We start from the raw sequence: 27,723 nt of genomic DNA, 5'->3' as shown, positions 1-27,723 counted from the left end.
TATGCACACACGTGCAGGCAGAAAACTCACACATCTGCTCACATCCTGCAGGCAATGCACATTGGGTCAGCCCATTACTTCTGTCGGGTACCGATTCTAGAACATAGCTGGTGGGTCCTTCCTCCTCCACCCCCATCACCCTAGCCTGGGGCTTCTATGTGTTTCCACTGGAATGGCGAAGTTATAGAAATAACCGCAGCAGATGCCATCACAATTTGAAAGACTGAAGGATCCCAGCCACTGCCCGTCACCTCCATCTCTCTGCTGTCTTGCTCTCCATGTGTATGACTCTACCTGTCTGCCTCTGCTTCTCTCTTCCTTGTGGCTGCCCCTCTCCCTTTCTTGCCTAGGTGGCTCTCCTACGTATTATGCTCTTTTCACAAAGGACAGAGTCAGATTTAGTCTAACCATCGTCTAGCGGGCTGGCAGGGGAACCAGTGCAGAAGAAGGCCTAAGACAGATGCTAGGCCCTCCTCCCATTGCCCACATGGCCACACTATCTCTTGGACCCTGCAGCAGAACCCAGAGGGAACAGCATGGGCTCTAGAGCCAAGAGTGCCTTGGTTCAAGTCCCAGCTCCAGTATTTACTAGCTATGTGGCCTTGGACAGTTACTTAGCTTCTTTACAACTCAGTTTCCTTATCTTTAAAATAGGGGGTACTTACAGTGAATGCTTATGACAACTGTTTGCAATAGCTACTAACTTACAAATACTAATGAACTTACGACAGGATGTGTCACCTACCAGATAAGCTCTGTGTTAAGTGTTTGTTACATAATAAACAACGAGAAGGGAGTAACTGCCTCATAGGAAAGTGAGGACAGATTCTTTGGCTGAGACAGTGCTGAGTTCCCGAAGAGCTTTCAGGCCACTGAGCTCTGAACCTCTGGGCAAAGCGAACAGCCCTCTGCTGTTGGTTCTGTGGAAATGGACTGTGGCTCCAGACTAACCTGATTCTAACAAGCTGCTGAATCCTACTTGCGTCTCCGCCTCTGAGACTATCAGACTCAGTTTCCTTCTCTGTAAAATGGTATTTGATAGGCCCTTGTTCAGAGAGTGACTACGATGATTAGAAATAGTAAGTGTACATTCCTGGCATGGTCTTTGGTATGTAACAAACACTCCGCAAATGCCAGTTCTTTTTCTCTCCCTTCTTCACACTGGCAGTCCGCATGCGTTTCCCCTGCTTTATTTTTACCTTAATTTTGTGTTTGATCTTCTCCCCGAGATGAACACTCCAGGGAACCAAAATGACTACTTTTTCTCCCGGCACCCTGCCCTACTCCATTCATACCTTGCTTACACAACCACAAACCAAGCCAGACATTCGGGCAGATGTTTTGCTCCCGGTCCTGTTTTGACCCTCATTACAGGTTACAGAGTCTTGGATTCTCTGGGCTGGAATGGCCTTTGGGGCTCTCCAGACACTCTCCCACCATGGCTGGAAGGTCCCTTGCAACATCCCCCAACAAGTGGACATGCAGGTCCTGATTGTCAACTCCAGTCACAGGGACTCGTCATGTCTCCAGGCAGCCTCTTCCCAGAGAGGCAGGTCGCTAGATGGGGATGTTCTCCTCTGAGCTGAGGCTGAGCTGAACTATGTCTCCTGTCCATGCCCTCTTGGATGCCCTGGGTTGGGCTGCCTGTTCTACCCAACCAGCCTATACATGGATGGATGGATGGATGACCACAAAGCCTTCAGACTTTACTAAACTCTTCTAAACCATCTCTCCTCCTTCCTGAGGCTCTGCAGCTATTCCTTCCCTAGTTCACTGAACCACCTTTTGTACTCCACATCCCTGTGCCCACACCTCTTCTCAGACCTTGACCCAGGGCTCTCTCTTTCTCCCCCTCCCCCCACCCCACTACAGACCTTTGGCTCCCTCCAGAAACCACGATGGCCTGCTGGATGGCCAGCCCCCAGGGTCATCTCCCCTGCTAGACTGTGACCACACCAGCAGGGGCCATGCTGGCCTCGGGCGCTTCCCACTCCCCAGGGCCTCACACAGTTGCTGGCATAAGCACCTGCTGAATTAACGTATAAGCAGATCACAAGCCCTTTAAGTTCCGTCTCGAGCACTATGTCTTCCAGGAGGCCTTTTCTGATCTCTCCCTGATGGGACATACTTTACCTACATTTCATCTCCTAGTCATCTTCCTGCTGTTCTCACCATCCTTCATTATAACGGCTTCCATAACATCCATTAGTTCACTTTTCCCTAGCACCTAGTTCAGCACTTGGCACAACGTTGTAAAAGCTTTAAAAATGTTTACTGACTAAATGAATGAATGAATGAGTAACACGTTTAATTCCTTTATTGTTGCTCTGTCCCATATTTGAGCATCCCCATGACTTAGACCTGACACTTTTAATCTATTTCTGCACCAAGTGTCTGTACTGGAACAGGTCCTTCTTATTATTCTACAGGAGGGGCCTTTCTCTACAGATGGTGCACGATGGAGATTCTCAAACCTGAGGGTGCGCCAGAATCACCTAGACAGCGTGTTGAAAACAGGGATGATTAGGCTCCACGCTCAGAGTTTCTGATTTGGTGAATCTGAGTTTAGGATCTGAGAATCTGCATTTCCAAGTTCCTAGGAGATGCTGGAACTATACTTGGAGAACTGGTCTATGGAATGTCATCTCCGGCCCCACTGTGGAGCACATACTACTTACCTGCTGTCTATTCTCCATCAGTCACCTCAAACCTTATTCCCATCCCCAATCCCAGCTCATTTCTCCTAGAACTGCCTGTGAGCACAATATACTCTTTACTCAAGCATTCCCATTTTCTTGGGGCTTTATCCTAATGAACTAATAATAAAAATCCATGTATTACGTGGACGACATTGGAAAACAGCTGTGTGTATGGCAGGGGTTCTTGATCTCAGCACGATTGACATGTGGGGCCGGAGAGTTCGTTGCCGCATGGGCTGTCCTGTGCGCGGCAGGATGTTTATCTGGTTCCGTGGCTTGTACCCACCACCTTCCAGGAATGCCTCTCGTTCCCAGGTGTGACAAATAAAAAAATGTCTTTAGGCACTGTCAAATGTCCCCAGGAGGGAGGCTGGGGAGGGCAGTACTGCCCCTGATCTACAACCACTGGTAAAGACAGGTGAATATAACAGTGTAACATGTAGGAAATACCAGCATGTGCTCAATACCTTGAAAACACTTGTAACCCTCACAGCAGCATGACAAGGGAGTGATTATTTCTTTTGTTTTATAGGTGAGGAGTCGGAGGCCCAGAGGTTAATCCCAAACTCATAAAACAGGTAAAGGGACCGGGAGGGAATGGAGCCCCGATTCTTTAGCCTGCAGAGTCCTGTTCTCCCCGTTAGCCTGTTCTGCAGCTTCTCTTCAATTGCAAACCATCAGTCACAGCCTCATAAATGTCTACCAATAGGGGATTGCTTCAGTAAATGATGGTGCATCCCCCAGATGGAATATTATGCAGCTATTAAAATGACAGAGTGCCATTAAAAATGAAAACTATGTAACAACATTGAAGAATGCTAACTGGCTTACATTAAGTTCAAAAAAAAAAAAAAAAAAAAACAAACCCAGAGAATGAAACTGTGTACCCTGTGATTACCACTGTGAGGAAGCGTGTCTATGCTAACGTGTTATATGGAGGGTATTAAGGATAATTTTCATTTCTTCTTTGATACCATTGTTATCAGAATGTCTTTGCGATCATTATTTTTAAGTAGCAGCAGGGTAATGAAATTCAGGATGTTAGGTTTTGTCATAGGTCTTCCTTGCACCCGAACTGGTGGAACTAAAGCTTCTCTAATCCTTTGAGTGTGGCAGGGGTTTGATACGCTATCACTTCTCCTCAGATAGCACAGTTGCATGTATGTTTCTGAGCCAGGACATCTCTCTTTGAACTGACCCGCTTCCCCTAAGCACAGCAAGCTGGAAGCACAGAGGAAAACACTGCTGAAGGCATCAGTGTGGATCACTCAGGGAGCCAGGGCTGTGAGAAGCACGCGATGTGTCTGTCAGAGGGTACTGTGCACTGCACTGGTTTCATGCATTATGCATCAAGAGTGGCCTGGCACCCTGGCCCGGCCGTGCGGGAGAAGGCTTGCATAAGGCACATCTGATGAACTGATTGGAATGTCAAAATGTCATTAAGGATAAATTAATGGATGTGTTACTTTGGCTGTAAGAGGCAGAGCCAGGAAGACAACAGGCTGCCGGCGGGCTGTTCCCTAGCCCAAGACAGACGGCGTTTGCAATGGAGATTCATGGTCTTTATGTAACGTGAGGTGCTTTGCAGGGAGAAGAACAAACAGAAATGCTCCAGCACTTAAGCACCGTAAAATCACAAGCATGAGATAAATTAATTAGCGTACACTAGGAAGGCGGCTGGTCTGTCTGCACTCCTGGGGAAAGCCAGAATGGATGGCACTGGGCTGGAGAGGATGGGTCTCAACACCAGACTCCTAAGGAAAGCAATTGAATTTAATGTGCAATCATAAACTGCAGCTGATGGAAAGATAAGTCTGGTCTGTGTTCATTTTTTCGTGGATGCCATTTCTGTCTACTCCTCCAAGCTCTTGGTGTCTGTGGGTCAAATGTCTTAGGTGACCAGGGAGACTGGCACCACCACTGCCACTTGCTTCTGATGCCATGGGGGAATCAGTACTTTGACACAGGGGAAACTCTCTGGGAAGCCTGACTTCCCTTGGGACAGCCTAGATAACAGTGGTCCATTATTCTGTGATGGGAGGCTCACTACCCCACATTCAACCTAGTCTATTGTTGGACAAGCATTGTTAGAAAGGCCTTTCTTACTTAGGCTTCTCCAGCATCTTCCTCCTTGCAACATAACAACAACAACAACAACAACAACAACAACAAAGCAACAATGAGAGTAGCTAATGCTCACTGAGCATTTGCTAGGTGCCAGGAACTGTACTCTGGTAAAGTCAGCACCCTATCTTGGATCAATCATCCCCACTTTATAGTGTAGGAAACTGAAGAGCAGAGAGGGTGAGAGAGATACTCAAGAGCACACGGCTAGTGCATGGTAGAGCCAGGATCCAAACCCAGGTCTGCCTAAAACCAAGTCTTAACATCTTAACCATCACATAATTCTAACTGCCATAACCTCCACTCATGGAATAGAGCCTGGCTTTCAGAGCAACACAGAATGTGAGAAGGCAACACGGATGGAGCTAACATTTTGGGTATGTAGTGGGTACTTTGCTAAGTACTTGGCCTGGGTGAGCCTAATCAACCTTTTTTCTTTTCTTTTCTTTTTTTTTTCCAATATATGAAGTTTATTGTCAAATTGGTTTCCATACAACTTTTTTCTTTTTTTAATTTGAGAACAGTTGACACACAATGTTACTTTGGTTTCAGGTGTACAACACAGTGATTCAGCTTCTCTATATATTATATACTATGCTCACCATAAGTGTAGCTACCATCTGTCACCATACGGCACTATTACAGTATCATTGACCATAATCTCTATTTTATTGTATTCCCGTGACTTATTCATTCCACAACTGGAAGCCTATATCTCCCACTCTCCACTCATTTTGTCCCTCCCTCCACTCCCTTCTCTCTAGTAGCCATTGGTTTATTCTCTGTATTTATAGGACTGATTATTCTTTTTGTTTATTAGTCTGTTTTTTTTTTTTAAATCGACATGTGAGTGGAATCATATGGTATTTATCTTTCTCAGTCTGACTTACTTCACTTAGCGTAGTACTACTGTCTAGGTCTACCCATGTTGTTGCAAATGGCAAGATCTCATCCTTTTTTATGGCTGTGCAATGTTGCAGTGTGTCTGTGTGCACACACACACACATGTTTGTCCTTTCTTATCCATTTGTTTTGTCTAATCCCTCTTTCACGCAATAGCCCTGTGCTTGAAATAAGTTACTATTTTATCCAACTGAGATCTTTTTGTCTTTGTTTTTTGTGTTACCAAGTGCAATAATTTTTAACATATGAGAGTTAGTTATATTTCCATATATGAACAATGAACAATTAGAATATGAAATTTAAAAAATGGTGCCATTTAAATAGCATGGAAAAATGAAACATTCAGGTATAAATCCACCAAAAGATGCAGGGATCCTGCATACTGAGAACAACACGTGGATGATAAAACAAATGAAAGTAGACCCATACAGACAGAGAGACAACCCCATATTCCTGGGCCAAAAGACTCAATACTGTTATGATGTTGATTTTCACCAAACTGATCTATAGATTCAACACAAGCCCAATCAAAACCAAGCAAGATTTCTTTCAGGTATCAACATCTGATTCTAAAATGCCATCGTACACTTTTTTTTTAATTTTTATTTTTTAATTTATTTTTGAGACAGAGAGAGACAGAGCATGAACGGGGGAGGGGCAGAGAGTGAGGGAGACACAGAATCGGAAGCAGGCTCCAGGCTCTGAGCCATCAGCCCAGAGCCCAACGCGGGGCTCGAACTCATCGTACACTTATTTTTAAAGAAAGAAGCGGGGGAGGAAGCTTTCAAACCTTAACTGTCCAGAAAAGGAAACCAGACACCTGTTGTCATGCTAAATATCATAATCATCTGGGTACATTTTTATATAATGTTATTCTTCTATGTCTGGCATAGCTGAATTTGAATAAAATCCTCTCCATAGCACAACCTTATTCGTAAGACATTATAAACAAAAACATGTTAAGAAACAAAAGTTTGTTCTAAAAAATTAAAAGTGGGACTCAAAAAGCCCATTTAAGAAATAACAAAAATCACCCCCGACCTTATCTTTCCTTTAATCTTTGTCCTTATTCCTCCAATTCAGATTATAAAATTTCTTACAGCTAGAAAAAGATGAATGACCTTTTTCCTGTTTGAGTCTTGTCCCATTTAGACAGTGAGTGTACTTAATGGAATAAGGGGGTGGGAACAGGTGTTTTTCTTTTCTTTTCTCCAATTACAATTTGGAACAATGGTTATATACTTTCAGGCAGTGACCAACACTGGACTTAGCTCATGGCATACTCCACCTGATCTCAGAGGGCATAGTTCCTCCCAGTTCTGCTGCCCGCTCCCTGTCACAACCACCTCTCAATCCATCATGAGAACACAGTACCAGTCACTGGTAACTCTGTTCCATGGATTTCTTTCTTCAAGTAGCCTGTGACCCTGTTCAGTTGGGTGAGCCTTCATTTCCTGGCATTTAATGATACTTCCTCACTGGAGTGCCTTGAAAGTTACAGGAGAGATCTGTATAAAAGTACTTTCTAAAGTGCAAAACACCAGTAGACATATAACATAAAATACAATAATAGCTGCAATGTACCAAGCACCAACCATGTACCAGATACAAAATTAGACGCTGTACACGTGTTGTATTATTTTATGTAATCCTTGGTAAATCCCCAAGACAACCCTCCAATTTTGGTATCACTGTCCTCCTTTGACAGATGAGGAAACATAGGCTCAGGTTAGCTTAGAAAGGGGCAGAGTCCAGGGTCACCTGGGTGGCTCAGTCAGTTGAGCGTCCGACTTCGACTCAGGTCATAATATAACAGTTCAGTTCCTGAGTTTGAGCCCCACACCAGGCTGGCCGCTGTCAGCACAGAGCCTGCGCTGGATCCTATGACTCCTTCTCTCTCTCTCTGCCCCTCCCCCGCTCTCTCTCTAAAAAATAAATAAACATTTTTAAAAAAATGAAAGAAAGTGGCAAAGTGCAGGATTCAAACACGAATTCAGTCCATGCTCTTCTCTTTACAACATTGCTTCTAGGTACTGAGTATGGTTTTCCTCACCATTGAGAGCTAAGGCAAAAGCACTGTTTAATACCCTTAAAAGGTGAGAGATGAGATTATAAAAGTATAATTTATTGAGCAAATTGCTCCCAGCTTAGATTACTACACCTGCATAGTAATACAGTGGATGGATACACTTTGAGCCAGCCACTGATCTCCTGGAAAAACCTTACATCCCACATCTTCACAAGTTTTGCTGTAGAAAGCAAAGACAACACAAAAGAATAGAATGAGATCCCTTATTAAGTGTATCTGAATTTAGAGGTTTCGCTAGAAGTTCTCTCTTCATCAGATGTCCAAGTCATAAATGATGTGGGAAGGCAGAATAAAGTAAAATGCAGACTATCTTAGCTTTTCTTCATTTCTAAAAACGTTTATTGTCGCTATTTTCCAAAACAAAACAAGCCTTCTTTAATCTTAAGGCTCGATTGGGTTTATAACCTTATTAAACCACATTTTCACTCGTTACAAAGTCAAGCCTCCCTCTAAAAACCGGGTCTTTTAATACTTCCACTTAAAAAAAACAAAAACAAAAACAAAAACTGTGTGGTTGCCATATACCCAACAATCCCCACCCTTTTAGAATGTTTTGCCCAGTGGTTCAAAGCCATTGGAATTAAAAACTGCTCTAGAAAGAAGCTCAAACAATGTTTATTCTGATAAAAATCAGATTTCACAAGCAGAAGTACTGGGCTCCTTGAGGTTTCACTGATGAAGAGAAGGCTCATGAACACCTATTTCCCAGGAGACAGATGATGGCTGAGGGGTCTTTACTCCTCACAGTGGTACCAACACCACTAAGAGGAATGATTGTTACGATAAATTAAACAATATTTTAAAATGTGCCTGGGTCATTTTTGCCATTTGTTAAATGGCGTCTACACATTCATGAATAGCATACAGATTGTCTACCTCAATATCTAAAGGAAGGAAACAGTGTTGGCAAATAGGGCTCTGTCTTCTTTGGACTCTGCCTTCCAAACTCGATTTCCATTAGCATAACCAAAGCTGTGTCTATTTGATGATACAGTGGGAACAAATTCCCAACTGAGGTTCTAGGTTAAGTGGCCAGAACAAGCCCTCGTGCTTATCTTCCAAATGATTATATTCCATGACCCTGGATTCTCAAGGTCTCTCAGTTGGATGGTTCTTAGCCATGGTTTCAGACTAGGGTAACCTGGTGAACTTTAAAATGTCTAGCCAACCCTTGAGACCAATGAAATCAGTTCTCCAGTCTTTATGAGTTGTGACTTATGGTACTCTCCCTACCTCGCTGCCCTCCTCAAACATACACTCTGAACTCTGTGGTCAGGAAGGAGGCGACATTCCTAATGTGGCAATGGGACTGTTCACAACAGAGTGGCCCTTCTGCATTCTGAGACCCTTTCCACTTTTAAGGCAGGTTTTGGTAGTGACAGACCTGTCACTCTCCAGCTCTTATTTTAGAAATAACCACGGGTAGACCTTCTAAAAACCCCAGCCTTTATTCTGACCACTGGTCTACAAAGTGTTCTTGTGTTGAAATGATTTTGTCCACCCTCGTGACGCTGGCCAGAATCATTAACTGACTCTGACCTCTCTCACCGATATCCGCACAGATAGACGCCAGGAGGAGGCATGTCTTATCCGATTACTCAGGGAGACATTTTGTGAGTTTAAGAACCACTATCTACAATAGACCCTCTTCATTCTATTGGGCAAATTCTTCTTCCATTTAACTTACATTTGGAAGTTACAACTTCTATCTTCCCCCAACCCCCGACACCACCCACCACGGCTATGTCCCAGCTCAGCTCTGCCATTTAATAAAAGACAACCATTCCCCTGGCACAGACATTATATCATTTAATTTCTTAAGATAATCTCATGAAGTGAGCACTAAAATTCCCATTATACAGATAAGAAACAAACTCAGAACGCTCAGGATTCACAGCTGCTAAGTAGTGGCACTGGGATTCACACTTTCTCCTTCCTCTTTTCTTTCCCTCTCTGCTCTATTTCTTTGTTCCCAACTCATTTCCCAGCATGTAATCTATTTAGTTATACAATGTGTGCATGCGTGTGTGTGTGTGTGTGTGTATGTGTGTATTTCTAGACAGTGAGGCCAAAGAGAAATGTGGGTATCATTTCTTTGGTGAGGCACCCTCTTAAGTTGGTCCAGGGGTGTCTTTCCTCAAAGCAGATTCAGTGACTTCTTCCCTCTGCCATGTCTTCATTCTCCTCTTCCAAGTATATATAACATTATTTTATAACTTTTTAATATGTGAAAGTTGCCTTTTAAGCTGTGAGCTTCCTGAAAGAAGAGTATTTCTTTCTAAATACTTAACACCTGGCTCGGTACTTAGCACAAAAGAACAACTGCTCAGTAAATGCTCATGAATGAAAGAATATGTCACAGAAACAGCAATGTAGGTGTTATTACCCCCATTTTACAGACAAGACACTGAAGGTGGGACTCAGTCAAGTTCCTGAAGGTGCAGAGCCAGGATGCTGGGGCTCTTTCCTGCACGGCATAGGCATCCATCCAATAATACCTTGCTAAGTGCCTCCAAGCCCAACCAGACACCTAGGTACTAAGTGGGAAAGCACTTTGGAAGAGGTAAAGCTGTATATACAAATACGACGAAATCATTATCATCATTATCAACACTGCAGAGCTTAACTAAAGCACTTCCTTCCATTAAAAGCACTACACTGAAACATTTAGAAAGGCATTTTCCAGTTTGAGCCCCTCAGGATCCTATCTTTGCTACAGCCCTAGCTGAAAGCGTCGTTCCCACTCTGGGGATGCTTGCTAAAGGCAAGGGCTTTCAGAATTAAACCCATCCTGCCCTGGAGGACCTTGAGGAGCATGGTGGTGGGCACTTCTGACCCTCGCTCTCTCCTCTGGCTGGTCCAGCAAAAGCTACAGTCACTTTTGTGATGCACAGTGAGCTCCCCCAGGAGAGAGCTATGCATGGTGATGCCCACAGCCCAAAGAAGAGCAAATGCCTATGAATGAATGAGTGCCCAAGGATGAAGTTTTTAGAGTTTACTTATCATCAGCAGGCAACAAGTGGTGACCCCAATTAGTTGGTACACAGAGGGTCCACAGGCAATGATACGTGCACGTGCAGGGGAGGGGCATGCCACATACTCAAATCCACTTGTCTCCAGTGGACAAATGGAAGACAAGCCAATGGAAATGTGGCAGACTGTATTCCTTGAGAATTGGACTCTGAGACAGAGACTGACAGGCAGGAGATGAACTAGGAGGCGCTTCTGGGGTCAACATCTATGGGAGGGAAAGGAAAAGACAGGTGAGGGAAGGGAAGGGAAGGGAAAGAGTGGGTGGAAGGGGAACTTGGTGATGCATGGGAAATGAAGACTTAAGGCAACCCCACGGGAAGCTCTGAAGCTGGGGTGACTCTCACACCCCCGTATTGAATAGCTACTGGATGACCTTGGATGAAGCAGCTCTGAAGGAAAAATGATCCCAAAGGGGGCTGTCAACCAAGAGTTGTCTACCAGCAGTAATTCTGGTCACTAGGGGAGTAAGTCTTTCATTCTTTAAAAAACAATTTTTTGAATTAAAAATTGAAGTATATAGTATTATATTAGTTTCAGGTATACAACATAATAATTCAACAATTCTATACATTTCTCACTGTTCACCAAGATAAGTGTACTCTTAATCCCCTTTATCTATTTCATCCATCCCCACCACCACCTCGTCTCTGGTAACCAGTGGTTTGTTCTCTGTATTCAGGAAGTGTTTTTGTTGGTGGTCTCTTTTTTTCTGTTTTGTTTCTTAAGTTCCACATGAGTGAAATCATATGGTATTTGTCTTTCTTCAGATAATTTATTTCACTTAGCATTACACCTTCTAGATCTATCCATGTTGTTGCAAATGGCAAGATCTCATTCTTTTTTTATGGCTGAGTAATATTCCATTTTATATACATATATGTTTTATACCCCCCCACACACACACATACACTTCCACAACCTCTTTATCCATTTTTCCAAAGAAGACACACAGACACGTACAAAGATACTCCACATCATTCATCATCAGGGAAATGCAAATCAAACCCACAATAAGGTATCACTTTACACCTGTCAGAATGGCTAAAATCAAAAACACAAGAAACAACAAGTGTTGGTGAGGATGTGGAGAAAAAGGAACCCTCGTGTATTATTGGTGGCAATGCGAACTCGTACAGCCACTGTGGAAAACAGTATGGAGGTGCCTCAAAAAATAAAAAAATAGAACTGCCCTCTGCTCTTATAATCACACTACGGGGTATCCACCCAAAGTCCTTCATTCGTGAAGGGAGCTGTGAGTAGCACATCATAACTTTCTCCACGAGAACTTCTCTTTCCAACCACATTTTGGTATGTCACTGCTTTCTGTCAGCAGTATTCCCCATACTCCTGTTTACCTGCTTTACAAAGTTCAAATGCATTTACAGAACAGAAGCAGAATCACAGGCAGACCTTTCCAAGCCTCAAGGCATCACTAAAACCTAGTTGGGTTTTAAAACTTAAAGTATAAACTTAAAACTGAAGTATGCACATCTTCTATCTTCTTTGGAGGAGAAATGCTCATTTGTATCTTCTCTGATTACGTTGACAGAGCCTCTGACTTATAGATTTGCTCTGTTTGGTATTTATGACTGATGTGTTTAGACTCTAATTCAATAGAGTGAACAATAAAGCATCCATTCAGTTGTAATCCCTATCCAAATCTATCTGTGCACATGATCTAGCCCACTGCATTTATATCTATCTTGTTGTGGCAGTATTCATTAATTTTATGCATTTATAATTGTGAAATGCAAGTACAACATTTCTAAACCTAAAACCAATATAAAATTACAAAAATACGTCTGATCCGAAAGACACCCCCCCCCCATCACCATACGCCAAAAATGTATGAAGATGGGTACTATCTTCAGGAGAATGGAAAAGCATAATTCAATGGGAGAGAAAACAAAATGGGGGTAGCAACCTCACACATACACCCACCTGGGTGCACTCATTCAAGTAATCGACACAGTCTGATGATGTCTGATTTGTTCTGGGCTCCAAGTTAGTCATCAGGAAATGAAAGATGAGTAACACACAGTCCTTGTCAACAAGGAGACAGACGTGCAAATACACCATGGGCAGAATAACCTAAGAATTGTTCGTGAATGAGTGAGTCAGGGGACAAAGGAATGAAGGCTGGATGTAACAACAAAGATGAGGAGACGGATACAGTCTGCCTAAATACGAATGGCAATTTCCCCCTTCAGTTGGAATTTTCCAGGCACAGAGGGTGGCTAGGCATCCCAGGAAGAGGGCCAAGTGCAAAGGTGTGATATTGAGAAAGGGACAGTTGTATCGGGGTGATGTAAGGGTGTCAGGAGAAAAGCTGCTCTCAAAGTAGGCATGCAAAATAAGAACTTGAGGTGTGTGCTAAGATGCAGATTCCCAGGCTGCACTTTCAAAGGGACGGAGCTGCTCCCGGGGGGGGGGGGGTTGAGGGGGCAGGAATCAGTTCTCACCACAGTCCTCCCCTTGGCTGCACAGCAACATGGCTGCCATCTCTGCCTGGCCCTCATGGTGACACCTTCCCCTTCCGCTTGTCAACATGTCTGCTGTCAGCTTTTGGTAATTGATACTTATCTCTAAACGGTTTCCTTCAATTCCTATCTTTTCTTCATTTTTATTTGAAGTGGCTGATGAATTACATAAAAAGCTTTTTGAGTATCTCTTGATATAATCATTTTAAATTCCTCTTTACATGTACTGAGGCAACAATACTTGATTTGCAACAGCCTATGATGTGAAAAAGTGTATACACTGACCAACGGAGGTGATTTCTTACTTTGGTTGAAGATCTACTACATAATAAGCATTTTATTATGTCCTTGAATCCTTGAAAGATCTCTGCGAGGTACCCATTTTTAGTCCCCACTTTACATCTTAGTCAACTAAGACCCAGAGGCTGCACAGGAGCAAAGGTTGCCTTAAAGATAGAGAAGCAAGGAAGGGAAAGGGTCTGGAGGTAGCTAAAAATCGTTGCCATTTCTTTTCTTTTTGAGAACAGACCATCTCCCTGTTGACTTCAGCTGTTATGGCTTTTAATATCACCTTGCTCTTCTCATTCACATGAGGAAAACCAGAAAGAACAAGAAACATTCTTAAGACACATTTGCCCCTTCCTGCCCATGATACCAAGTAATTGCAGTGAGAGTTCAGAGAAAAGCACCATTCCCGTGGGTGGAGAGAATCAGGGAAGACTTCCTGTAGGAAGCACTGTTAGATATGGACCTTGAAGGGTAGATGTAGGATTCAAATATGCTGGAATGGGGAAAGATGGGAAGGATATGGGAACTCAAGAGTTCCAGAGTCTCTGCAGACAAGGCCCAGCCCAGGTCACTGTTTTCTGTCTCCATGACACGTGTACAGGCATTTACCTAAGGCTAAGTGGAACAGTTAAGTGCTCTCTCTCTCTGCTGGAACAGTTGGTAAACAACTTAGTGCTTTTTCAAGAACTGCTACACTAAAATGTCTCTGTTTGAAACAATTACAGTGCCCATCACACACCTTGAGACAAATTAATCCGTGAACACATTCCAACTCTTAATATCCTTTTAAAAAGCAGACACTGAAGTGGTTGGGAGCTTCTTTACTATAGAGAAAAGCAAATGGCATTCTAGAGAGGCATTTCGGTTAGCTCCGAATGTAAGGAATCATAGCTGCTACTTTGTAGCAGCCACTCTACGTATACCCTCTCACCAGCCCTGGCAAAAACGCAAAAACGCAAAAACGCAAAAACGCAAAAACCTGGGGAGTTAGCATTGTTATCACCACTTTGCAGATGAAGAAACTGAGGCTCAGAGTGGTTCCATGTATGTTGAAGGTCTGAACAGTCTGACATGGAATCGGGATCTAGGTCTGACAACAAAACTCACATTATCTCCCTATTTTTTAGCATGTGCTGGACAATGAAGGGCCCCATTGTAGACTCTTCTCTGTCCTTAGGTCTCAGTTCCTTTGGTCTACAGCTCTGTTTATCCTGGTCATTATTAGCACTCTGTTGGTCCCTCTTCACTCTAATCCCCTGGCTACTTCTGATCTGGCAGCCCAGTGCTCTCAGCTCTGACCAGCTGGCAAATACCCAGGATGGCAAAGACAGAAGTGCCTCAAGGGTGTCCTTGTCAGCCAGGAATAGCTACCACTTCTTGCCCCTAGCAAGGTACTGATGTCCATGAACAGAACTGAGGTTCTCCAGGCAGGTTGAAAGCACCCACTTGGGGTCTACACCTAAGAATGGAGTTCTGAATCTGGAAATCACGGGGGTCAGCATTTCCTTTTTGTTCCCTTTTCTCCACCTACATTCATCTCTCCATCCTACAGTCTCACAGAACCTGTCGTGCCTCCCCTGAGGCTGCTCCCTATCCCCACTTTGCCTCCAGACCTTCCCTTCCAGACGTGCCCTCCCCCTAACCACCCACCCCCCCACCAGCATCTTCAGCCTCTTCCTCTGTACAGACTCCTCTACTTCGTTGTATATAAGTGCCCAGGACTTTCTCACCCTTCAAGTAGCCACTCTCATGTTTCTCCTCTGCTTTAGGGTCTGGTGGTTAAAAAGAAGTATCCTCCTCCTCATGGGCTCTAGGCTGGCTTTGTCCCTCAACCCACCCCATAACCTGCACAAATGACTGCTGATGCTCAGATGTCTGGGACACGCTCACGTTCTCCACTGCCATCTCTCTGCATCCCTACTGTCAAATCTTCCTTCTGCAACGGACTTGGTTCTTAAAGCTTTGCTCCTACTTCTCTGTCTGCCTTTCCAGTTCTCCTCCTCTGAATCTTCAACCACATTCAGTTCCCCAGCTGGCATGAGCTTCACACGCTAAGATCTGTAACTTAGGGGGCACCTGGGTGGCTCAGTCAGTCGAGTGTCTGACTGCACTCAGGTCATGATCTCATGGTTCATGATTTGAGCCCCACATCAGGCTCATTGCTGTCAGTGCGGAGCCCGCTTTGGGATCCTCTGTCCCCCTCTCTCTCTGCCACTCCCCTGCTTGTGTGCACTCTCTTGCTCTCTCTCTCTCTCAGAAATAAACATTAAATAAATCTGTGACTTAGAACTCTAAGTTTGCACAACTGCACAACTGTTTATCACTGCACCTCGAACTACAAGTACTTGCTAGTCTGTCTCCTATACTCTTGCACTGTGCATCTTGGATTCTGCCACATTACCAGCACAGTGCCTGGCATGAAGTGGGCATCCAAAGACAGTGCTATGCACACTGTCTAACAGACAGAGGAGGTGAGGTGCCCAGAGACAGGGATGGGTCATCGCATGCCTGTAACTACTGTGGAACACTGGTGCCAGAAGAACCTCTCGAAGGCCAGAGGAGCTCCCAGGGGCCACCACTACTTTCCTGACCCCTTATGGTTTCTGCAAAAGGAAATAAAGAAAACTAACATTTCATTAGTGCAACTTTGTGCGAGGCACTTTATAAAATCCCTCATTCCCTGAGTTAGGCACTGTTACCCCCATTTTAGAGTTAAGAGAAATAAGGCTCAAGGAGTTCTGAGGATTTCCTCAAGGATTCAAAACTGGTGTGTGACAAAGATGTGGCTTGAACCCAGAGCTGCATGATTCCTGAAGCTCATTCTCTTCACCACAGCAACAACACCCCATATCATTTTAACCCTTGTGCCTTTGCAGATGCAGTTCCCTCTGTTTAGAATTCTTGTTTCTTCAGGAGTGGGCAAATCCATCCCTACAAACACTGGTAACTATCCCCTGCCCCATTAAAAAATTAGTCACCTGAGTAAATGCCTCTATAGGACAGTACATATAGGTGCGTCTCAGCCAACATTTCAAGCATTTCATTTTACACTAGTCCCCAGACAGGCTTGAACACTAGGAAGGTAGGGCTCAAAGTCCTGGCCATCTCTCCATCCACAGTGTCTGGAACATAATGAACATGTTCAACGCATGTTTGCCAGATGAGTGAATGAACAAACAAAACAGGTTCTCCGGTACTTTCAGTGTTGATGGTGGGGTCCATCGGTTCCTATAGAACATGATGGTGGTGGCAACAGAATGTTATTTACTCAGTGCCTAGCCTGTTGACCTTAGACCGAAACACTGAGCAGAGGGGGTGGGAGAGCCTTTTGCTGGCAAAATCTGCGTCTGTGAAGGCTTCAGCAGATGGTCACTAACAGGCATGGCCTCTCTTGTAAGGCAGGGTATGCCGGGGTAGAGCTAGACATGGAATGATGGACAATACACTTTGCCAGAAGCCAGACATTCCGAGTTTTAATCCCACTGGATGTGTGATTTCACACACTTCTCTGGACCTCAATGTTCAAACACTGGAAATGCATATTAAGGATATGGGATTACTTCAGTGGTTTTCTTAACTTTTCATACCAAGGATCTATTCGTGTAGTTTTTCTTTCCCTTTACCTTCATGTTTTTAAAATGTCTGGTCTAATAATGAGAAAGATCATCATTTTTATTTAGAAAGTGCAAAAAAATTGACAGGCAACAGCCCAGACATAACTACCAACAAAATGCATTGATAACAGGAGATAACTATTGCCAAACACCAGACTGAGATAATTCCAGCCCAAAGACCTCGGATGTTTCTGTCACCTATGAAGCTGGTTCTAGGTAAAGTCCCATTTCCCTGTAGACTTGCTGAAATAGTGGAAACAGCCAATGAATTTCTCTCTAACCTTTGAGCCCCTTAAGGCAACACATTCCCCTAGTAGACATAAATGGGCTCTGAAGTTGCTGAGATCCGTGATTCTGTTTTATGTCTGCAAGTCCTGCAGGGGGATTAGGTTGACCTCTTCCTGAAATTTGGGGATTTCTAACTATAAAACGACACTGCCAAAAGAGAAACAGCCCTTCACAGCTCCAAACAAAGGCGGGGGGATGGGGAGGGAGGAATCCAAGATGGAAGAAACATAACAGACATCAACAATGCAACAATGACAGTGCATTTTCAAATGGAAAACATCTATGGGAAATAAAAACTTTGGGGCTACAGATGACTTAGACAGAAGTGAGTATGAGAAACCAACAGACACTTGGTTGGTGCAGGAAATGCATGCTACAAGTTCCCTTACAGGGCACGAAGCAAAGTTTCCCCGGGTCGATACTTACAAGTAATAGGAGTAGGAATAAGCATTTCTTCTATATATTGATGGGCAGTCAGATGAAGGAAATGTCCAAAAAAGGGGAAAAAGAAAAGACAAACAAACAAGAATTAGATTTATATGAAATCTTGATTCTTCGAAATGCACATAGTATTTCAGCATCCCAAAGTTCAAGGAGATGCAAGTTTCTCTCCTAATCATCTTTGCTGAGAATCAAATACTTCCAGTGGTAGAAGGAATGAGAGAGACCTCTCTTATGATGGAGAAACTCACTACTCATGCAGAGAAAGCCACATCTAATGTTGGCTGTTTTGTTTATAAGTCCTTTTCTATAGTCAGTCAAAACTAGCCTCCTTGTAATTATGACTTTTTGGTCCTGGGTCATATTTCTGTGGCCTTATGGAACTACTCTACCACTCTTCACATGACAGTTCCCTTAAGATCTAAGGAAAGCCATAATGACTTTATGTTCTCTGTTTCAGGTCAAACTGCATCAGAACCTATTTAAATAAGTCAGGTAAGGTCTTGCCAAAAGCAAGGTAATCAGGTAGCAGCATTCAAGATGGCTCCCCCCCACCCCAAAAAAAAAGATGGCTCCCCAATGATCCACGCTTCCCAGTATGCATGCCCATGTGTAGTTCTTTCCTACACTGAAGCAGGAATGGCCCTATGTGACCAAAAGAATGTGGTAAGAATTACATTCTGGGACTTTCTAGGATAGATGAGGAAGAAGACTTGTAGCTCTGCCTGGGTATTTTGAACTCTGAGTTGGAACCCTGACTCTCCATGTAAGAAGTCTAAGTATCTTGAGGTAGCCATGATGAAAAGATCATGTGGAGAGACCCTAAAACTGTATGAAGAGAGATATCCAGCTAGCCCTCACCAGTTGGATTATGTCGATTGAGACCCTTGGTATCATGGAACAAAACAAGTCATTCCTTTTAAGCCTTAACCAGACCATAGGTTCATAAGAAATATAAGTCACTAAAATTCAGGTTTGTTACCTATCAGTAGATAACCGGAACAAAATTCAAACTTCATCATTAAAAAGCATTGGACGAAGAGAAAGGAATTCCAACTTTCAATCTAAATAGACTACAACCTTAAGAAATTCTCTGTGCCTTTATTTCCTTATCTGATCCTCAGATGAGCTGAACCAGACCATTAGTTTTAAAAACTGTGTGTGCAGGATCCTGGGGGCTCTGTACAGTAGCCTCATTGAAATGGGATAGGGGGAAACTGAGCAGGTAGGATTGCTTATCCATGAAAGCCAGCAAGCACTTCTTCTCCATTTTTACCTCTTTTATAAATTGAGTTTCATTTAAAATGTTACATGACTAAGAATTCCACTCTCCAAAAGAATGTTTGAAAAATCACTACCTGCAATCTCTTTCTGATGTCCCTTCTAGCTCTTGGCTTCTGAATAATAAAAATCTCAAACAAGTCCACGATATTCCCTTTGTTATAACTTTTTGTATTTTGTAGGAAAATAAATACGAATGCTTTTATCTTACAGACTTAGCTGCACTGACAATAACTGACACATTTGTGGATTGAGAAAAATTGCTGATAATTAAGGTCCCCAAATATCCATCTGAATAGGCAAGAAAAGTTCCCTTCCCTCTTGAGTTATTTGGTTAATTGCAAGTGTTATCCAGTTTGCTTGGCACAGGAAGATACAGTTTTATATCTGCAGGGTGGGAACATGTCCTCAAAGCCTCAAATTTCTCCCTCTCAAGTTCGAAGTGGCCAAAGCCTCTAAGCAGGGTGACTTCTAGGCAGGCGACCTCTAGGCTTTCTCTTATTTATCAGGAGAGCCCAACTCCAGCTACAGAAGATAAGTGACTCTGAGAGCTAAGAAGTCATGGCAGAAAAGCAGCTCCATGCCTACTTGTGAAGCTGGGCTGGGGAAAATGAGCCACAGTGCAGCAAGATCTGTTCACTCATAAAACTGTTCAGTGTCTTGGGTCAGATGAACAGGGACCCTAGATGATGAAAGGGTTGAAGAATTCCCTGCCGTAATGGGTGGGAGTGGAAGAGCCCATGTAAGTCACCAAATCCCTCTCATCAACCATACAGGTTCATGCTGTAAGGAGATCATTCCTCTCCTTCATTGCTGGCTCTGTGGTCCCGTGACTGGAAATTTGATTCCTTGGGGAAGAAAGTGCAGGATCCATTTGATGAAGACTTCTAGACATGTATGTTCCCCATTCTGTCAAGAACAAGCAGGCTGAGAATCGAGAGCGCAGGGTTCTGATCCCAGAACTTTCACTTGCTCACTGTGACATTCTGGGCAATGTTCCTCCCCCTGGCCCTGTGTTTCCTGATCCATGTACCATGGTGAATGGCATGGATGACTGCCAGCCTAAACATCTTTGCGGAGTGGAAATGTGATGTCTTAGCATCCCAGCACCACCACTTGCTAACTGCATGTCTTTGATAAGTCACTATTTAGGTATCTCTGAGTCTCAGTTTTTCCATGTCAAAGTTGGGAGTGATAATTACCTATTCCCAAAAGTGGGCATTAATATTAGATTAATCTAAATCATATTCAGATTATATATGATATATAATATATAAAGTATTTTAAGTAAATTATATTAAGCTAAACACCTGACATTATGAGTGCTCAGTAAAGGGGAATTTATGCCCCCACCTTATCCATACATATAAGGTTTGCTGCTTCTCACTCCGGTAACCAGGAACAAAGTGTTCACCTCTTTAGGAATATTTAAAATAGTATTAAAAGAAGAAAAAATACTTACGTAGCACTTACTATGTGTCAGGCATTGTTCTAGGCTCTCATATATTAACTCATGTATTCCTCACAACCACCCTGACAGGTGGGTATTATTATCAGCCACAGATGAAGAAACTGAGGCAGAGAAGGTTAAGTAACATGCTTAAGATCTTGCAGCTAGTAACTGGACTTGATAGCAATGAGGCTCTAAAGCTGGACAACAACATGGGTCTAAGCCCACGTACTTGACCACCAGCCTATGCTGTCTATATGAAGGAAGAAACAGGTGTATATTGAGCAGCACAGTGGGTCTGGCATTGATATGACACATGCCTTAAATCTTTTAATCCTCCCCATAACCCCATGGAGCAGGCATTATGTTTCTCATTTTTGGTTGAGGTATCTGAGGCTCTAAGGGGTCACTCCTCACTCATAGTGAGGATCCTACTGCTGTTGTGCAGTTTGGGGCCAATGGCAAGGCCTCCATCCTGAGCCAGATTTCCTCACCATCAGCAGCCCCAGGCTGTGCTCTTGGGCCCCAGGCTGCACTCAATATTCTGGACCTTCTGGGCTTCTCTGCTTCCAACCTTCAGGATTTACCTATGGTTGGGCCACCTCCTCAGGACAACACACTTCCCTATCTTCAAACCACCTCTTCAAAGTAGCTTTTCTGAGTTATCCTGGTTGTCATCAAAAGCCAGTGCTATCCCTGACCCAGCTTTAAGGCAACTCCAGATTAACAGCAACTGACAAACTTCTATTAATTGAGTATCTTTTCCCAATTACATTGCAAAGTCTTCCAGGGCAAGGATTATAGTTCTTTTCTGTGTGGCCAAAACACAGTATACATGTGTGTTTTCTCTGAGGCTTGAAGAAGTTTTACTGAAGGTCTAAATTCACAAGGATACAGTGATATTGTAAGTAACAGATTGCCTGAGACCAAAAATCCTGAGCAGGAAGACAGCTGTGCTTAGGAAAAAAAAAAAAAAACAAACAAAAAAAAACAACTCTAAACTTAATAAATCACATATTACACAATCTTCTTTTCAGCTGGCTGACAAAACTGATGCGAGGCACAACTTTCCTTTGTTCCATACTAAACAGGACTGAGCTGTCCATTTAACCATCCATTTGATCATCTACCTATCCATCTAGCTCATAAACCTACCCATCCAGCCTTCTACCTATCCATGTATCCATCTATGCATGCATCCAACCACCCATCCCTCCACCCGTCTAACCATCCATCCATCTACCCACTTAGCAATTTATCCACCCACTTATCCATCTAGCCCATAAACCCACACACTCATCTATTCATCCATCCACTCATCTTCCCTTTAATCCAACACTCCATCTATCATCTACTCGTCCATCTTTCCATCATCAACTCAGCAAAAACTTCTCAAGGGCCTACTACGTGTGCCTGTCCCTGCTAAGTACCACAGATAGAAAGACAAATGAGATCTTGATCCAGCCCAAATGTCTGATGAGAGAGCCAGATAAGGAGCTTATAAAACAAATAATAAGAGCTACCACTTAAACAGCAGGAGGTCACTTATGTGCCAGGTATTGATCTAGTACATTATGTGGACTATTTTATTTAATCCTCACTATGAAGCATTATTATCCTTGTTTTGAGGATGAGGAAAGTGAAGCTTAGACAACTTGCTCAAGTTTACATAGTTGAGTATGGGATGAGAATCCAAGCAGTCTGACTTTAGGAGCCTCCATTAATAACCACTAGGCTCTAGTGTCTTCTGGAGTGATAAATGGTATTGTGGCAACACAGGGAGCAGTGGGACCATATTCAGGGGGAAAGGGTGGGGAGGGGAACAGATAAGGTGGCCTAGAGTCTATGATGCTTGAGTTATAAAGTCAAGGAGCATTTAGATGGAGTAGGAGGAAGGGTATTTCCAGGAAGATGGAACTGTTTATAGAATGGTTAGGTCAGTTAGCAAGGTGAGAATGTCAAAATGTTGGCAAGTCTTAGTTCCCAAAGAGCTTATGGAGCTCAGTCTCAACACCACTGGGCATAGGAAGTACCAGTGACCAAATATTTTTCTAGATGAATGATTCTGGCAGAAGTGTGAGAATAAAATTGTAGGGGAGAGGGACTGGGGTCATGAATGCTGCTGCAGAGGTCAAAGCAAGAGATGTTGGGGGCCTATCTCGTAATGGCCATGGGGAAGGAGATGTGAAAGTGAAAGTAGGTGATTAAATGTGAGCATACTGAAGAGGACCTCCAAGTTTCTGGCCTGAGTGGCTACGTAGGGAGTGCAAACAGAAGGATTCACTTTTCAGTGGATGGAGCAAGGGGCTGTTTAGAATGGGGTGGACAAAACAGCATGACATCCTTAATTTGGGCTGTTCGCCCACTGCAACGAACCACTCAAAATCATGACTTACAGTTCAGCATCTCAGCAAGTCCTATTTTATATTTCATTCAGGCTAGACATTCAGGTGTTTAAGAGTGTCATATCCATTATCAGACGGGCTAAGTTTGAGACCCAGCTCTGCCACTTATGAGCTATGTGATTTGGGGCACTTTCCTTCAATTCCACATTTCAGCTTTGTGATCTGCAGCACACTATAATCTCACAGTGGCACAGTCTCTTTGGCTGACCCACAAGTTCCCTTTCCCTATTGACTCACTCTTTTTTTTTCCCCCCTTGATAGACAGTGTGTTCCCTGAAGACTCAGATCATGCTATATCTTTCCTATGCTGCCCTTTTAGTCTTACACCCTCACCACAGGACTGGACTTATTCTTGGTGCTCCATGTTGATATTTAGGTCTATGTCCTGAGTGAAGCTTTCCTGCCCAAGGGATGGAGTGTTAATTCTGGGCCCCATCTGTTCTAATTTCTCCAGACTCCTCCATTCGACATGTTTTTAGGGAATCCCCAGTATCCACATGGCACATTTGTGATAAGGATGAATCAGAATAGACAGCTGATGGTTTAGTAAAGAAGATAAGACATGAATACAAATGACAAATATAACAGGATACAATATGGATCCTCACAGAGCGGATCCAGATGGTGAAGAGATTGTGTCTAGATTGGAGGTCAGGAAGGGTTTACTGGAGAAGGCAGCTTTTGAATTAGATCTTAAACAGGGGTAGAATGTGGTCACATGGAACTAAGGTACACAGGTATTGAACGAGGAGGAAGCTTCACAAGCAAGGGTATAACAGTAGAGTAAGACTTTAGGAAATGTTCCAGAGTTACTGTGAGCAGGGGGACAGCGCAGCTTGACAAAATTCTCCAGATGTCCTAAAGCATGTGCTCCTTTTCTCATCTCTACCCCAGGAACTATTGTTATAAGGCAGGAGAAGCCATCAAGGGATTTTAGACAGCAGGTTTGGGAGTACAAGTTTCCTTTCTGAAATGTTACTTTGGCTGCATTGTGGAGGATGGGTTGGAGGGGTGGGGCTGGGGAGGAGACTCATACAATAGAGCTATGGGGGCCTCCACCAGGGAAGGGGCAGTGCAGGGAGTGAGGAGAGGGTGTGACCAAGAGAAGGTAAAGATGTGGGTTCAGAAGTATCAGGGCGAAGCAACCCTATCAGTTTGGCTGATGGAGTGAGAGGGAGTGCCTGCCACTGAGATGGGGACACAGGACTGTGAGCAGGTCAGTGGACAGGTCATGATTTGGGCTTTGACCATGAAAACCTTGAGGGGTTTTCAAGGCAGATGTCCAGAGGCAGATGATACAGGGTGAGAAAAGGCTAAAGCAGAAGATCCTGCCCTCTCAGGTCATTTTCACCTTGACGCCAGCAAAATGACAACCACCACGTGGCTAAATTCACACCTGAAGACCTGTGTACGTGGTACAGTGGCTACATGCAGGGGAGTATCAATGCATCTTTCTGGGGTTGGGGGCTTGTGGGAAGACTCATGTTAGAGGTATTAGTTGGGAGTCCTACTTGGAAGAACTTGGGGCTGAGGGTTAGGGAGTGACAGGAAACTTGTAGGTGAACACAAACACCTGACATTTGATTCAGGGACACAATATGCATTACAGCAGAGAGCAGTAGAAAATGACCCCTGAACCTGGGTTGCCGGCTTCCTATTTCAGGATTCACTGACTCTCTACCAGTCTGCGTGGACTAATAGAATAGAAGGTAACAGCATTCAGTTAACTCTCTGGAGTCACAGAGCCTGGTTTTGTATTTCAACTGTACCCAAAACCTTGGGCAACTTATAAATCTTTTTGAACTTCAGTTTCCTCTTCTCAAACAAACAAAGGTGTACCAATGTCCTATCCTACCATGATTATTTGTAGTATTAAAATCACAATATGGTGACAGTTTAAATGGAAAATAAACAAATTAGCTTAGATGATGTGTACTGATTGCAGTACTGCTCTTCGCATATTAGCATAGGAGCTGGCTTGGTACAGGTGATGGTCATGTGTGAGATGAATGTCTCTGTTAATACTTTGCATTATGACCACTTAGGCAGGGATAGGAAATAAAGCCTGTCCAGACCATTAGCTCATTTGATCTTCAGAACAACCCCATAGGATTAGCCACATCTCACAGGTGAGAAAGGAAAGGCTGAGCTTTGTTGCATCTCCAAGGCAAACAGCACATAAATGGGACCCAGTTTTTCTGCTTCCCAGTCCACAAAAACAAGATGTATGTACCCATGAGACTGGGAACTTCTGGGGCAGACTGAAGTCACAGAGAATCAAAGTACACCAAGAGATGCACATTTATCTCAAAGTAGACTCTCATATCTCAAACTCAAGATACTTCAAATTCATTCCTGGAAAAGTTACTATCTGGACAGACCTGGTTGGGAGAAAATTGAGGCTAGAGCAGAAAGAGCTGGGCAGGGGGAAGAGGAGGGGGGAAGGAAGTGGCTAGAACCATGTGTGGGAACTGACTTCAAAAACGTCTCCTAAAAGTTGCTCAGTTTCCATTTGAAAAGTAAAAAGGGAATGAAAAGTTAATAGAGGATCCAGACAAGGCTTGGGGAACAAATATACCAAAGAATCCTGCTTAACCTGGCTTCACTGTTTCCCCATGCAAAAGTAAATGGTTATGCCTTAAGCCTTGGAGGACCATGCTCAGACTTTAGGAAGTATGTCCCAAGGAATAAACTGGGACTATGGCAAGCTTGTGGGCATGAGCCCATATGAGCATATCCACTCAAACAAACATTAAAATGTAGAACTTCCCATATGTGAGTGGCTAATAAATACTTTCAAACATCAAGGTTAAGGCATTAAAGCTTGAGCTTGCCACCTTAATTTTCATTGAAAGCTCCCAGAGCCCTAAGGTAGTAAGCCAAGGGACCACAGGGGTGGCCTAGCAACCCTTTGGCTGCAACATTTCTTTGGGAGAGGATGTCCAGCAATTCTTTTTTTATTGTTTATTATTTTTGAGAGAGAGACACACACACATACACAGACAGAGAGCAAGCAGGGAAGGGGAAGAAAGAGAGGAAGACACAGAATCAGAAGCAGGCTCCAGGCTCTGAGCTCTCAGGACAGAGCCCAACACAGGGTTCAAACCCACAGACCGTGAGATCATGACCTGAGCTGTAGCTGGCCGCCCAACTGATGTCTAGCCCAGATGTCTAGCAATTCTAAAGGGAGGAGGCCAGGGAAGAAGATGACCAGGACTGTAGTAATGAGTCTCTATTTCAAAACTCAACAGGGTGGTCATGAAAAGGAGGTATGTTCTATTACCTAGGTGCATACAGAAACCCATTCTAGACCATTCTGAGGTCCACATGTGATCAAGGGAACCAGGAGTAAAGGATGGAGCCAATCATCCAGCCAATATCCAATATCCTGGTAAGTAACTTGATATATCAGGGAGGGGCTTCAGGCTCCCTTCTTATAATGCTCATGTAAACCTTTATATCTCCATGTAGCCCTGATTCTGCATTGGTCTGCATTCAAAGAAATCCTCTCCAAACAGCCAAAGGTACTACAAAAAAGAAAAATACTTTAACTTGTATCTTTTGCAAACTGTAAGGGAAACCTGTTTGAATCATCCCCCAACAGGGGCTCCTGGGTGGCTCATTTGGTTGTGTGTGACTTCACCTAAGGTCATGATCTCATGGGTCCCTGAGTTTTAGCCCCCTGCATCAGGCTCTGTGCTGACAGCTCAGAGCCTGGAGCCCACTTTGGTTTCTGTGTCTCCCTCTCTCTCTGTACCTCCCCTGTTCTTACTTTGTCTCTCTCTCTCAAAAATAAATAGACGTTAAAAAAACTGAATCACCCCCCAACATTTCAGACCCCTTTCTGCAACCTTACATTTCTCAACATCCTCTCTATCCATTACAAAACAACCAAGCAACAAAACATCCCTCAGGCTATGTCTCTACCCCTCTATTGCCCACCCCCACCTTTGGAATGTAAATTGTTTAGCTGCTTTCATTAAGTCCTTCCCTTTGTCCTCTGTATCTCTAGCCCATTCTCAGTTGGCTTTCTATTTCAGTATCACAAAAGAAAACACCTAAAAGCAAGAGAAAGACTCTCTTTAGGGAGTCACAAGGAAGCCCTATAAGGCCAGTGATGATGAACTCTACAGAACAATCTAGGGACATCTCCTTTGTACTGAAACCTTTTGTCTGAAGCTTTGGGGAAGTTTTCAAGCCAGCTGAATCCCTTAGTAGCAGAGAAAACAGGAAACCACTACTCCCATGTCTGTAGAGGTGAGGAAGAAGACCCAGCTCAAATCAGTGGAGGGGACATAGCAGGCATTTGACTTCTGAGAGTTCCTGCAACCAGGAAGGAACTCGAGGTCACACCGGGACACTGAAGAGATGCTGACACACCAGGGTCCTGAGTTGTGATGATCTGCCTATTATTTGGGGGTTTCTTTTTGTGCAATATCGCTTCTTTTTAGGTAGCTGTGGGCAGCATTCTGGCCAGCAGTAAGATAGTGACAGACTCAATTGAACAATGAAGTTTTCCCCATACTTCTACACAGGGCTGGAGTAAGAAGATCTAAGGGAGCTCACCAAATGCTCCACTGTCTTTTGGGGGAATCTCTAGACATCAGAAGACACTGTAGGTTAGAAAG

The 27,723-nt window shown here is 43.7% G+C and overlaps 1 protein-coding gene across 3 annotated transcripts in view; it reads right to left on the bottom strand.

Moving 5' to 3' along the window:
• Positions 1-27,723, bottom strand: part of PTPRT (protein tyrosine phosphatase receptor type T) — an 800,956-nt gene that overhangs the window by 141,796 nt on the left and 631,437 nt on the right. For 2 of the 3 annotated variants that reach the window (XM_042930944.1, XM_042930945.1), the window contains exon 14: positions 17,945-17,974. The exons of the other annotated variant lie outside the window; for it this stretch is intronic. In XM_042930944.1, the coding sequence (XP_042786878.1) occupies positions 17,945-17,974 (30 nt within the window). The remainder of the gene's footprint in view (positions 1-17,944; positions 17,975-27,723) is intronic. 3 annotated transcript variants of the gene reach the window in all.

This window comes from Panthera leo, chromosome A3 (genome assembly GCF_018350215.1).
Source record: "Panthera leo isolate Ple1 chromosome A3, P.leo_Ple1_pat1.1, whole genome shotgun sequence".
NCBI classification, from domain to species: domain Eukaryota; kingdom Metazoa; phylum Chordata; class Mammalia; order Carnivora; family Felidae; genus Panthera; species Panthera leo.
Note: the sequence above shows the minus strand (reverse complement) of the source record. Positions and strands in the feature narration are given on the sequence as shown.